General features: G+C 37.5%; 1 protein-coding gene across 1 annotated transcript in view; it reads left to right on the forward strand.

Annotated features, from left to right (window-relative positions):
• Positions 1-15569, forward strand: part of ADAMTS20 (ADAM metallopeptidase with thrombospondin type 1 motif 20) — a 191162-nt gene that overhangs the window by 144505 nt on the left and 31088 nt on the right. The window contains exon 26 of the mRNA XM_054664337.2: positions 1746-1913. Coding sequence (XP_054520312.2) covers positions 1746-1913 — 168 coding nt within the window. The remainder of the gene's footprint in view (positions 1-1745; positions 1914-15569) is intronic.

Raw genomic sequence — 15569 nt, forward strand, 5'->3', positions numbered from 1 at the left:
ACTTGGAGGATACATCAAGGGCAAAAGCAAGAGATGCTGTTTAATGAATCTTTGCATGACTATTCACAGTAATTATTACCTTTTAATAAAGTGGCTAGCAGAGGGAGTAATAAATGCTTCCTTTGTTCAAAAAGTAACAATTTAAAAGTATTATTTAGGGGAAAATTATTCTTCCATGTGTGAACATGTACATACTCAAAGTAGTCAGCACACTCCATGGTATATACTTGATACTCAATAATATTTGAATTTTTTTTTTTTTAGTATAGAATAGGTTATACTCTGAAAAACAAACAATGAAGAAAAGAAAGAGGCAGGGTAAGTGCCCAAGATAACATGGTCAGGAACGGTAAAGCATATAGGTAGGTCTAGATCAATAGAAGGAAAGAATGTATCTTAATACAACATATGAAGATCCATTAGAGATTTTCACAGAACCAAGTGTGCTCTAAGCAGCATGGAATGGCTGTATTAATGAGGTGGAGGAGAGATCGAGAACATCTAAGATATGATAATAGTTCTTAATAATCAATGCATTATTGCAACATATTGCTAGTAATATAAAAAGGTAAATTATCTCCAGACTGTTCATTTTTTAAAAGTTTAAAGTATTTGAGTATCAAATAGGCCATATAGTCTAATATTCTATGAGTTCACAATATGCATAAAATGCATAATGTGTTTCTAAATGAAACCATATGCCAACAACTGTCTCTCTCAGAGGAATGAGAAAGGTTGTCTGAACTCCATGACTTCTTTGCTTAGCTTTCCCCTGGTACATCTATCATGCTGAAATTGTCAATATCCTCTCTGAGACTATATGAAGGAAAATGGTAGAAGAGCAAGCTAATGTTTACTGAGGATCTACCAAGTGTAGTAGGACTGGGTTAGACATTTCATATTCTTTATCTTATGTTAATCTTCATAACAAGTTTGTAAGATTGATGCTACTACTCATGTTTTATAAATGAAAAAAAATCAAGACTTGGACAGGTTATGAAATGTGCCTAAAGTCACCCAGCTATAAGTGGCAGAAGTGATACTCAATGCCAGAGCCCAAGTGCTTTCTACCATATTGCACTGTCCTCACTCATAAAATGAAAACTGGCTGACAAATGAAGTCAAATTGTTATTTTACCTATATTTTTAAAAAGACTTCAGTTATTTTTTGTTTACTAAATAAATCAGAAGGCCGATGGTAGAGAAAGACATCTTCCAGACTGATGCCAAAAACAACCTGAACTGAAATGCTGTTAAAAAAATAAACTTTCTGCTTTCTCAATCAGTTTTCTGCACTGAGAGATTACTAAAACTTTTTAACATAGAAAACATACTTTACAGTATAGAAAAGCATGTGGAGATAAAAATAGAATGGGTATTGATGCTACAAGATTGAATACAAGTTTTATTGGATGATAAAAGGAGTTAGTTGAGGATAGTCTAACCTTAAAAGATTTAAAGCATTGTTGTGTCAGAAGAGTACCTGGTATATTGTAGACAATCAATACATTTTTGTAGAATAAATTATAAAAATGTAATCATATTACCTTATGATATTCACATTAATTGATGGTCCAGAGCAGATTGGTAACTTTTAACTTTTCACTAATTAGAAATACTAGAGCATATCTTCATAAAAATATCAAAGGAATTATGTGTGGATTGTTACATTTTGTACTTCTTTAAGATAAGCTTAAATTAATCAAGAAGAAAATGAATCAAGTGCATTCATATTTCTTTTCTAGTGCTCAGCTTCTTGTGGTAAAGGTAGAAAGTACCGTGAAGTGTTTTGCATTGACCAATTCCAAAGGAAATTAGAAGACACAAATTGCAGTCAAGTACAGAAACCTCCAACTCACAAAGCCTGTAGATCTGTCAGATGCCCTTCATGGAAAGCCAATAGCTGGAATGAGGTATATGATGTATATTTTATAATTATATATGTATTTTTTTGTATTTAAAAAGAAAATTCATTCTTATTTTTCATAACCTTGAATGTTTTGCTTCTCTAAAATTTATCGTTATATACTTTTTTGCACTATGCTGTAAGTTAGTATTAATACTAAACAGTGTTAACACATTAACTAAGTTTATAGTTAAATAATAAATTAGTCATTTGATTTTTTAAAAAATTAAGACCAGTTCTTGCTATGTTGCCCAAGCTGTTCTTAAACTCCTGGGCTCAAGCAATCCTCCCATCTTGTCCTCCCAAAGTGCTGGGATTACAGACGTGAGCCACTGTGCCCAGCCTAGTCATTTGATTTTTGTGACTATAAACTTAACAAGAAATTTTGTTACTGAATACTAGCAGAGGCTACTGATAATCATAATACTATTCTATGCAGGCTAACAGAAAAATATATATGATGATACATTTAGTAACTGCCTTGTTTCTACCCCCAAATCTTGGATTTTAGCTAAGATTGAATTCTGGAGAAGGGACTGGTAAATTCCAGATGGGATTGTAATCCGAGATTGAGAGTTAGGAAGTTGTCAGAGATAGATAGCCTAGGCTGCGCTAGAATGGAAAGACTCACCAAAAATGAAAAGACTCAGCAAAAATGAAGCTGATAAATAAATGAGACCCTGGCTGACAATTTAGCCTGTAAAAGAAGGGTAATTGATACCACTTGGCATACTCAGAGGAAAGAGATCAAAATTTAAATTCGGGTAGGCATGCATTTGAAAATGACTGTCAAACACCACCAGCTTGGGAAATATTGACAGGATAAAAGCCATGAATGAAGTCAGAAAAGATAACTGGAATAATTTCCTGAGGACTAATTTCAATGGGTCTAGACTTTCAATGTAGCCATCTGGCTGCTCTCAGTAGTACCTCAGAGAGCTTATCTATTTCTTAAAGGGCCTAGTCCTGCAAAAGGAAAAAGACACCCATCTTCTGATGTTGGAACTTCCTTATCTCTGTCAGATGTTTGAGTTATGTCTATTGGGGAGCTAGAAGGAAATGGAGTTTCCCCTGGGGTCAAAAGTCATCATCATTCTCTCTTTGCGCTCAGCATGTCAATGCAGGGCACGCAGCTTTGGAGTGGAATTATGTCAGTGCCTCACTGATACTGAATAAAAGCCTCCCAAATTGAGTAAAAATCTCAAATTTCTTTGTAGAAGAGGCAGCCTCTGTCAAGTGTTAATGCGCTGGGGCTTGTGGTCAATGTTTAATTGAAAACTAGATGCTAATGCATCTCTGTTTTTTATCCCACAAAAAAAGATGTATTATTGGGCATTTGCTTCTATATTGAATGTTCATCAAATAAATCAATTATTTTTCATGCTTTACCAGAGGTCATGATTTAAAAGATTTCTCTATTAACTTGTTTTATTTTGTAAATGTCACTACTCTCTACTAAGTTGTTCAAGAAAGAAATACTGGATCCATCCTTATCCTTTTTCCTTGCCTCCATAGTTAGTCACTCAACAGGTTCTCTCATCTCTTTCAAGTAGCTCTTGAATCTCCATTGCACACACCCCGGTCTAGTTTAATAATTCATCATCATCTGTTCCTGAGTCTGTAATGGCCTCTCTACATATATTTTGGCCATTATTTACATTCACATAGTGTGAGCTCAGAAGAACTCAGATATGCTTGTGTCACTTAATATCATCTTGTGTCACTTAATATCATCTTGTGTCACTTAATATCATCTGTGACTAAGCATTATCCTTAGAGAGTAAGACTAAAACCTAACCTATGCTCACTTGTTCAGAATTATCTCAGACCATTATCTCTTTTCCTCTTGGCGACAATGGATATTTTGTTTCCACACCTAGCTTTGTATCTAAGCTAAATACTTTTTACTTTGAATACTGTGATCTAATTGCAAAAATACTCACCATCTCTTAAATTATTATGTTTCCAATATTGTGGTTTTGCTTAAAGTGGAGGTTTGCCTTACTTGATCTGGATAGAGGTGTGTCAGGATAATGGCAAAGTAGCTTTCCCCTAAGGGTGTGAAACATTGCAAAGGCACTGAATATGAACGGCCACAGATCTGTCCAGCAGTTAACTCCCAGTTCCTACATCAGGAAGGAGCCACGGGGGCATGGGAGTGGAAGTGGGAGAGACTTTTTGTGTCTTGGCCACCAATATTCCTGTTGGTCCCAAAGATTCTTTTGCTGCTGTGCAGCTGCTGCAGCTGCTGTGGTTGGTATTCATGAGAGACACTTTCTGTCTCTGAACCTCCAGCTCCACAATAGTGAATCCATCATCCGTGATAACAAATTGGCCTTGGCTTACCACCAAATATGAAATTATATAAAATCTGCTAAAGGAACATATTTCTGGGGCTTCAAAAATACAGATATGAATATTTAAGGACTATAAAAAATAGATGCTTTTTTATATAATTTGCTTGCTTCTCTTTGAATTAGTTTTCCTTGTCATAGAAATTAGTTGCATTCACCCACACAGTCCCCAAATCTCTGCCAGAAACAAATGACCACTTGTGAAGTCATTGCCTTTTGATTTATTCTATAAAAAGCACCCACACGAAGTTAACAATTGCAAGCTGTCATTGCACTACATATAATAATGTATTAAACAGAAGCGTAATTTCAGAGGTAGTTACAAGATAATCACTGGTTGTTGCTTTATTCCGATTGTATAAATTGTAACATTACCTTAATATAATCACTCACCCTTAAAATAATTTCATTTTATTACTATTTTACATGATGCCTCAAATGGAAAGACTCATTTGGTAAATTTTGACCACAGAGGTGCTTAAATGAGTTTTGAAGGAACACTCTTCATTTGATATTTGTATCTTTTTTTTTTAACGAAAGGATTTAGTAACGCATTTTAATGACTGTTGCTAAACAGGAACAGACATTGCTATACAGGGCCATTTGTCCTCTATGTTCAAATGTATATCCTTAGATGCAAATTAAATAATTGAATCATTTAAAAGAAAAAATAATCCCACCCCACCCCCACTTCCTGGAAGCGAGGGGATTTTTTTTTCGTTTAATTTTATCTATTTGGGAATAGCAGCTTCACTTGTAAATTCAAGTTTTTAAAGCTAGTATGGTTCTAGATTCTTCATTGTCTCAGGTCCCATCTACTTACTTTAGTGCCATCCAAATGCACAATCTCTAGGAAAAAAATATTCTGAATTCTCACCTCCCCTTAATCATGGCAAACCTGCTGGACAACGTAGATACCTAAAGAATCTCACACAACAGTATTCAATGTAGAACCAGGTCAAATCAGCCTCTTGGCTGCTTACACCTTCTTTGAGACCCATCATTTTCTTACTTGCATTTTAAGACTAGAGCTGGGACCAAAGGTGATATAAATTCCAAAATCCCACAAATCTGCTGCCCAGTGCTCCCCACCCAAAGCCCCTAATTTGGAAAAAAAAGAAAAGAAAGAAACTGTATGCTAAATGCTAGATGTTTAAGATATTTTGTATTTCTGTAATTCCATATTGTCTATATTTCAAAAATACATAAGTATAAATCTTTATTTCTATATTTTCAGAATTTCTGACATATACATATATGTTTTATAATTTGAAAAATAGTAAATGTTAATTTTTTAAGTCCCTAAAGCTCCTAAGAATCTGTGATCCCTTCATTTGAAATGTCAGGGTATTCAGTGACATTTCTACTGGTGAAGGTAGACTAGGGTTCAGGGACAGGGAGGATGCCCTCCTGCTTCCAGCGCTGGTTAAACTTTGCTTCCTAATTTTTTCTAGATAGTGAAATTATATTTTTAATTTCAGTGCTATCTGTTAATGCTCCTCCTTTATCATCTTTCTTGATATTTAAAATGGCCTTTCTTGGGGTAGGCTGAGGTGACTAGCACTCTAACTTAGGGCGTTTATCAAACTTTTCAAGGCATAAATGGTTGAATCTCCATAAGAAAAGTAAAAAAATGAGAAGAAGGGAGCAGCAAGGGACAGTCACTTCCTGACACTATATTAAGAGTTTTTATTCCCCACAAATGCAGGTTTTATTACGTTCATTAGGCAGATGAAGAAACAGCAGCTTATAGAAAGGTTAAGAAGCTTGTATAGGTCATAGTGCAGGAAATGTTGGGGGCAGGGATTTGAACAGAGGTCTAGTTGAGCTTTCTCCATTATACTAGTTATCGTTATCCCATTAATATCATTATACATTAGCTCATCCTTATATTTCCTTAGCAAATTATTGCCCCTTTGGCCAAGAAGGGGCCTGAAGTTCACAATTTCAGGCCGTCACTGCACTACATGTAATAATGTAGTCAATAGAAATGTAATTTCTAAGTTGTGCTGAATTCATGGCAAGTTGTTAATGTAAAACTGTCTGTTGCATAAATATGAAATATTATATATAGATTTTACAGGTTAAAGGGTAAATAACTGAGGATATAGTTGATCACATATTAAATATGATGGAGTTGCTTAAATCACTAACATACTAGGTTACATTAACAGAAGGATGATGTTCAAAGTGTTGGGCACTAATATATCCTGATCAGATATTTGGAGTGGTGCCTATTCTGGAATACAGATTATAAGTAAAATCTTGACAATTTTCCATATCCCTAGAGAAAAACAATTAAATGGTAGCAACTATGCTATGTCAGTTGTCTAGTGTTCTGCTGCCAGTAGCAAGAGCCCTGATTTTATTAGTGGTTTAAACTACAAAGACTTTTATCTTTCATATAACAAAATCAGAGTGTTGCTGATTTTAATTTTAATTCAGCAGCTCTACAACATTAGGGTGCTGGATTGGCATTTCTGTGATTCTGTTGTTCAACTTGTAATGGTCATAAAATGGCTGCCACAGTTCCAGTCCTCACATCTTCATACTTTCTCACATGAAATTAGGTATATATTTGTTCTACATTTAAAAGACAGACAGATTCTGGACAATGCATTAAAGTTTAAAAAATATTCTAGTTCAATATAAGAGAATATTTGCTAATGTTGCAGATTAAAAAATGCCATGGCTGCTTTCACAATACGGTGAACATAGCCACAATGAAGTTAAGTATGGGTAGGTTTTATGGTCACTCATTCATTATTGTTATAGAAGGATTTCATAATGAAAGAGAAATTAGGATTACTTATTCCTAGAGTCTCTTTAACCTCAAAATACTATACTACTGCTAATGGTACTACTATATTATTGATTCCCTTGAAATAAACCATAGTTGCAAATAAGTGACTATAATGAAATCAAAACCTTATCCATAATAAAAAAAAATTATAAACAAGGCTTCAAAAGAGAAGACTTCCCTATTTTCATTTTAAATAATTATTTATTAAATAGCAGAGTGAGTCAGCCTTGATGAACCCATTTTTTCAATGCAGAATCTAATATTTCCTTATCTCTGCTCCACAATAGCTATAATGGCTACAGTACCTGTGGATTTGCTAAAATTTACCTAATCCATTTCCACTCTCAAGTCTTTAAAGCACTAATGTATGCAGTGTTATATTTGTTCATAAATAGGATATTTATGAACTGTCTGGATTGAGTTATGTAATATAGACGAAGAAGTAGTGCATCCCAGTCAATTAGGTGGTGGTATAATTGCACTTACAGCTTCACAATGCCTTTACATTCATTACCTGGATTTTTTAAAAAACGAAATTTGGCATGCTTATATTAGTTCTATAAAACTGTTAAAATAATGGATACATATTAAGGAGTTATAATGTACCTTGAGAAGCCATTCTAGTAAGCCACTTAAGAGTGGATGATAGTGTTTTCCCTGTATCTACAACCATAGAAGAAAATGGCTTTGGGAAAAGGGAAAGAGTTCTGCTATGGAAATGTTACATTTTAGGTGCCTTTGACATATCTAAGTAGAAAACATATAAAAATCTTGTAAATACATGAAACGGTTCTTATAAATACATGAAAATGTAAATGCAGAACTCAGAACTGTGACCAAAGCTGGAGATAACATTTAGAAATTACTCATGTATAGAAGAAATTGCTCAGAAGGAGCTTTTTAAGAGAAGCCAGTTATAAATGGAGCCCTGGGATATGCTGACATTTAAAGAATATGCAGAGAAAATAGTAAAAGACCCTGAGAAGGAGCAATTCAAGAGGTAAGAGGAGACCCCCTAGAACTAAAGGAATTTCAATCACAGAACCAGAATGATTCAACAGAAAGTGATCAGTGGTGCCAAATGTGTTCGGGAGATTAACTAAGAAAAGATTTGAAAACTTTCTATTGGACTTGGCAATTGGGGTTATTGATGACAGCAGGCTAAGGAATATTCAATTTAAGCAATGAATTCGTCTATGTTAAAATCTAAAACCATACTGATTTATGCTTTTGTACTTTTATTCCTAAAAACTGAAAAACAAGTTACTTTTTTTCTTCCAAGTAGTAGTCCCTTCTTTTTCTTTTTAGAGAAGAGGTTCATATCGAAAATATAGTAGCTAGCTGCTCTCTTAGTGGATTTTTAAAAACTCATGCTAGGATCAAAGGACCAATAATTAAGTGTGGTTTATTGAATTGTAGGAAATTATATTTATCTAATAGAACTTCTTGCTAAACTGTGTTTTATAAACTATTTTTTTCCAGGAATTCTTTTTCAGGCTTAGAGGCAGGATGTTTTCCAAATATAGTTTATATTTCTGAAATTAGCTGTGAAAAATGTTTTCAGGAGCTTTATTTTATAGGCTAGACATTTTCATAAGAGATTCATTTACGTTAAACTACATCCAGACATTTTAGTCTATTTAATATTGTGCCATACACAAAGTGCACATGAAATTATTATTCTCTACACAAAAAACTGTATATTTTTTCTGAAAATATTTAATGAGTTGGCAAAATTCAACTGCTTAAGCATAACATGAAGGTCAGTGTAAGTTATGTAGATGTGCATAAGATTTTATACATTTAAATATGCCTTATATTTTACTTCATAAGTAAAACAACAAAAATTCTCTTTGAAGTTGGTGGTTGCTGCTTATACTCACAAGAGAGAAAACTAAATTTTAAAGTGCTTTTCCAGTAAAAATGTTGACACAGTTTATGAGAGGAATTTTAGTCTACTGGGTAAATGAAATTCTTAGCTTTTGTGGGCTTTAAATTTTTTTCTTTCAGGGTAAAACTGTATTTTGCAGATATATATTTACTGTTGTGAAAAGGAAATTAGTTACTCTGGAATCCTGCAGAAATAATGAACTTGGTGAATAACCTGATTTTTCCCCCTTATAATATTACAGTTGGGAATACTAATGGATCCCCAAACAATATTACTCATTATGACCTCCAATTCCTACTGAAATGACAAGGAATATAAACAATGAAACTCAGAAATTAAATATCTTTAGACATACTCTACACTTCGTTAACGTTGGCATCACAGCTCTTGTAGTTAAGCTCTGTTATTATATGGCTTTACTACTTAATTTTGGAAGATGTGACATCCTAGAGTTGAAAGATTGCCAAGTCCTTCTTCATCCCCAGGAGGCAACACAGTAAGAGCTCAGTCTGGAGTAAAAAAGAACGGAACTTCAACTATTTTTCACTGCTGCTATGATCTGAATATTTGCCAACCCTACACCTGAAAAAAAATATGCATGTGTTGAAATCCTAATCCTTGAGGTGATGGTATTAGGAGGTAGGGACTTTAGGAGCTGACTAAATCATGAGGGTAGAGCACTCATTGTTGGAATTAGTTCTCTTATAAAAGACACTCCAGAGATCTAGCTTGTTCCTTCACCCATGTGACGACACAGTGAGAAGGCACCCTTCTACAGATCAGAAAGTAGGCCCTCACCAGACACTGACACCACCAGCACCTTGATCTTGAAATTCCCAGCCTCCAGAACTGTGAGAAATAAATTTCTGCTGTTTATAAGCCATGAGTTTATGGTATTTTGTTATAGCAGCCCTAATAGACTAAGATTAAAAAAATTGGTACTGATAATGAGGTGCTGCTATAACAAATATCTAAAATACAGAAGTGGTTTTGGAACTGGGTAATGACTAGCAGCTGGAAGAGCTTTGAAATGCATGCTAGAAAAAGCCTATAGTGCCACGAATGGATCATTAAGGGCTATTCTTGTAAAAGCCCATAAAGAAAAGAGGAGAGCTTTAGAGAGAGCCTCAATCTTTGAGAATACCTAAGTAGTTGCAAACAGAATGTTCTTAGAAATATGGACAGTAAAGGCCATGAAGTCTCAGATAGAAATTGTTATTGGACAGTGTAGGAAAGTCCATGCTTGCTCGAAAGTGGCAACAAACAAACAAAAAAACAAAACCTGACAGAACTGTACTCATGTTCCAGTGTTTTGTGGAAGATAGAACTGATAAGTGATGAAATTGGCTGTTAGGCTGAGGATATTTCTAAGCAAAGTATTGAAGGTGCAACTTGGCTTTTCTTGACTGCTAATAGAAAAATTTAAAAAGAGAAATGATACAAAGATGGAGTTGTTAATAAAAAAGAAAGCAGAACTTAACATTTTGGAAAATTCTCAGCCTATTTATATTTGAAAAAATGAGAAAGTTTGTTCAGGAGAGAATACAAAAGGTGTGGCTGAATTTGATAAGGAGATTAGTTTGATTCGTTTGAATCAGCAATTTCAATCTAAGCTATGAGCTGTTTATCAGTACAACAGGGAGATTAGACAGCTATCTAAACAGATGCCATAATATATTGTCTAAGACAATGGAAGGATGGCCTCCCATCAGCATTCTGAAGCTCCTCAGGGATTGCATAGGCCCAGAGTGCAATGGCCTAAGGACAGAACAGGGCTGCAATGGTTTGGTGCCACCCCACATTATTGGCTCTGCTTCCCACATTCTGGCACAGCAGTCCTCAACTACCCCAGGTGTGTCTCCAGTGGTCCCAAGTACAGCAATGGCTATGACGGCCATCCCTCCAGAGTTCACAGGTGATAAACTTTAGCAGTGTCCAAGTGGGACTATCTCCACTGACACACAGAGTAAATGAGTCATGCTTGTGTGGCAACTTCCGCCTAAATTTCAAGGATAGAGCTGCCTACGGACTTGGGCACATGAGCAAGGAAGAGGGCCATTGCAAGGGCAGAGATATGTTCATGGAAATATGGACAGTAAAGGCCATGAGGTCTCAGATGGAAATCATAACATGTTATCATGTTATTGGACAGTGGAGGAAAGTCCATCCTTGTTCTAAAGTGGCAAAAAAACAAAAACAAAAACAAAAACAAAAAAAACCTGGCTGAATTGTCCCCACTAAGGTGATGCCATGGCATCAGAGCTGCCCCCATGACCCCAGACCACTACAGCCACTGGCATGCAACTTCAGTCTGGAAGGGCCATAGGCACCAAACTACAATCCATGAGAACTGTGGCATGGGCTGGATCCAACAAAGCCATGGGGCAATGCCACCTAGAGCCCTGAGGACCCAATCTCTGCCCCAGTGTGTCCAGAAGGTGGAACATTGCATCAAAGATTATTCTCAAGACTTAAGATTTACTGTTGTTGGCTCTGCTGGGTTTTTTACTTACTCAAGTCCTATTACCCTTTTCTTCTTTTCTACTTTTCTTTTTTGGAATGAGAATGTCTACCCTATGGCTTGCCTGTACCACCATTGTGTTGTGTAAGCACATAACTTTCTTGATTTCACAGGTTCACAGCTGAAGAGATATTTGCCTCAGGATGAATCAATTATACCTTGAATCTCACTCATATCTGATTGAGATGATACTGAGATGAGAGTCTGGACTTTATAGACTTTTGAATTGATGCTAGAATGAGCTAAGACTTTGGTATTATTGAGATGGAATGAATATATTTTTCATGTGAGAAGGACACGAATTTGAGGAGTGGGGCAGGGAAAGAATGGGATGATCTGAATGGTTGTGTTCTTTCAAAATTTATATGATGAAGTTCTATCCCCCAAGGTGATGGTATTAGGAGGTGGGGCCTTTTCTAGTCCCTTATAAAGGACACCCCAGAAAGCTAGCTCATCCCTTCCTCCATGTGAGAACACAGTGAGAGGGTGCCCTGTAGGAACCAGAAAGTGGACTCTCACTGGATGTAGAATCTGCCAGCACCTTGATCTTGAAATTCCAGCCTCCAAAATTGTGGGAAGTAAATTTCTGGTGTGTGAGACATTCCGTTTATGGTATTTTGTTATAGCAGCCTGAACAGACTAAGACAATCACTAACTATAGGCAGCACCTCAGGCAAGGGACTTTAACCTCTCTGAGTCCCAGTGTCCTCAGCCATAGTACCGCTTTTATAGAGCTGTTGACAGGAATAAATGTGTGGAAAGTGTTCTGTGACATTTCACAAGTAACACAAAATTGTACACATAAGAAAAACAAGACTCGGACAAGGTTGTCTAAGTTTACAGTTTACACAGCCAGTTTTCCAAAACTCCTATCCATTGAAATATAATCATGAATCAACAAATCAGCCGAGATGGCCAAATAGGAACAGTTCCTGTCTGCAGCTTCTAGTGAGACCAATGCAGAAGGCAGGTGATTTCTGCATTTCCAACTGAGGTACCCAGTTCATCTCACTGGTTAGACACTGGGTACAGCCCACGGAGGGTGAACAGAAGCAGGCAGGACGGGATGTTGCCTCACCTGGGAAGCACAAGGGGTCGGGAAACTCCCTCCACTGGCCAAGGGAAGCCGTGAGGGACTGTGCCTTGGGGGACGGTCCTATCTGGCCCGGATACTATGCTTTTCCCCTGGTCTTTGCAACCCACCGACCAGGAGACTCCTTCAGGTGCCTACACCACCAGGGCCCTGGGTTTCAAGCACAAAACTGGGTGGCTGTTTGGGTAGACACCAAGCTAGCTGCAGGAGGTTTTTTTTTGTACGTGGCACCCGGAATGCCAGCAAGACAGAATTGTTCACTCCCATGGAAAGGGGGCTGAAGCCAGACAGCCACATGGTCTAGCTCAGCAGATCCCACCCCATGGAGTCCGGCAAGCTAAGATCCACTGGCTTGAAATTCTTGCTGCCAGCACGGCAGTCTGATGTCAACCTGGGATGCTGGAGCTTGGTGGGGGGAGGGGCATCAGCCATTACTGAGACTTGACAGTTTTCCTCTCACAGTGTAAACAAAGCCACAGGGAAGTTCAAATAGGATGGAGCCCACCACAATTCATTTTTTCAAATTGGGAGGAGCCCTCCACAACTCTAGCTTGCAGCTTTGCCGCTCTAGCCAAGCTGCCTCTCTAGATTCCTCTGCTCTGGGTAGGGAATCTCTGAAAGAAAGACAGCAGCCCCATTCAGGAGCTTATAGATAAAACCCCCATCTCCCTGAGACAGAGCAATTGGGAAGGGGCAACTGTGGGCGCAGCTTCAGCAGACTTAAATGTTCCTGCCTGCTGGCTCTGAAGAGAGCAGTGGATCTCCCAGCACAGCATTTGAGCTCTGCTAAGGGACAGAATGCCTCCTCACGTGGATCCCTGAGCTCTGTGCCTCCTGACTGGGAGACACCTCCCAGCAGGGGTCAACAGACACCTCATACAGGAGAGCTCCAGCTGGCATCTGATGGGTGCCCCTCTGGGACAAAACTTCCAGAGGATGGAAAAGGCAGCAATCTTTGCTGTTCTGCAGCCTCTGCTGGTGATACCCAGGCAAGCAGGGTCTGGCATGGACCTCCAGCAAACTCCAGCAGACCTGCAACAGAGGGGCCTGACTGTTGGAAGGAAAATTAACAAACAGCAATGGCATGAACGTCAACAAAAGGACGTCCATGCCAAAACCCCATCCAATGGTCACCAACATCAAAGGCCAAAGGTAGATAAATCCACAAAGATAAGGAAAAACCAGCACAAAAAGCCTGAAAATTCCAAAAACCAGAATGCCTCTTCTCCTGCAGAGGATCACAACTCCTCGCCAGCAAAGGAACAAAACTGGACAGAGAATGAGTTTGGCGATTTGACAGAAGTAGGCTTCAGAAGGTGGGTAATAACAAACTCCTCCGAGCTAAAGGAGCGTGTTCTAACACAGTGCAAGGAAGCCAAGAACCTTGCGAAAAGGTTAGGGGAATTGCTAACTAGAATAACCAGTGTAGAGAAGAACATAAATGACCTGATGGAGCTGAAAAACACAGCACGAGAACTTCGTGAAGCATACACAAGTATCAATAGCTGAATCAATGAAGCAGAAGAAAGGATATCAGAGATTGAAGATCAACTTAATGAAATAAAGTGTGAAGACAAGATTAGAGATAAAAGAATGAAAAGGAGTGAACAAAGCCTCCGAGAAATGTGGGACAACGTGAAAAGACCAAACCTATGTTTGATTGGTGTACCTGAAAGTGACAGGGAGAATGGAACCAAGTTGGAAAGCACTCTTTAGTATATTATTCAGGAGAACGTCCCCAACCTAGTAAGACAGGCCAACATTCAAATTCAGGAAATATAGAGAACACTACAAAGGTAGTCCTGGAGAAAAGCAACCCCAAGACACATAATTGACAGATTCACCAAGGTTGAAATGAAGGAAAAAATGTTAAGGACAGCCAGAGAGAATGGTCTGGTTACCCACAAAGGGAAGCCCATTAGACTAACAGCGGATCTCTCTGCAGAAACCCTACAAGCCAGAAGAGAGTGGGGGCCGATATTCAACATTTTTAAAGAAAAGAATTTTCAACCCAGAATTTCATATCCAGCCAAACTAAGCTTCGTAAGCAAAGGAGAACTAGAGAAGCAAGAGCAAACAAATACAAAAGCTAGCAGAAGACAAGAAATAACTAAGATCAGAGCAGAACCAAAGGAGATAGAGACCTGAAAAACCCTTCAAAAAATCAATGAATCCAGGACCTGTTTTTTTGAAAAGATTAACAAAATAGGTAGACCGCTAGCCAGACTAATAGAGAAGAAAAGAGAGAAGAATCAAATAGACACAATAAAAATGATAAAGGAGATATCACCACTGATCCCACAGAAATACAAACTACCATCAAAGAATACTATAAACACCTCTATGCAAATACATTAGAAAATCTTGAAGAAATGAATAAATTCCTGGACGCATACATCCTCCCAAGACTAAACCAGGAAGAAGTCAAATCCCTGAATAGACCCATAACAAATTCCGAAATTGAGGCAGTAATTAATAGCCAATGAAACAGAACAGAGGCCTCAGAAATAACACCACAGAACTACAACCATCTGATCTTGGACAAAAAATCTTTAACAAAAACAAGCAATGGGGAAAGGATTCCATATTTAATAAATGGTGTTGGGAAAACTGGCTAGCCATATGCAGAAAACTGAAACTGGACCCCCTCCTTACACCTTATACAAAAATTAACTCAAGATGGATTAAAGACTTAAACATAAGATCTAAAACCATAACATCTCTAAAAGAAAACCTAGGAAATACCATTCAGGACATAGGCATGGGCAAAGACTTCATGACTAAAACACCAAAAGCAATGGCAACAAAAGCCAAAATTGACAAATCGGATCTAATTAAGCTAAAGAGCTTCTGGACAGCAAAATAAACTATCATCAGCGTGAACAGTCAATTTACAGAATGGGAGAAAATTTTTGCAATCTATCCATGTGACAAAGTGCTAATATCCAGAATCTACAAAGAACTTAAATTTACAAGAAAAAAGCAACCCCATTAAAAAGTG

This window comes from Pan troglodytes, chromosome 10 (genome assembly GCF_028858775.2).
Source record: "Pan troglodytes isolate AG18354 chromosome 10, NHGRI_mPanTro3-v2.0_pri, whole genome shotgun sequence".
NCBI classification, from domain to species: Eukaryota; Metazoa; Chordata; class Mammalia; order Primates; family Hominidae; genus Pan; species Pan troglodytes.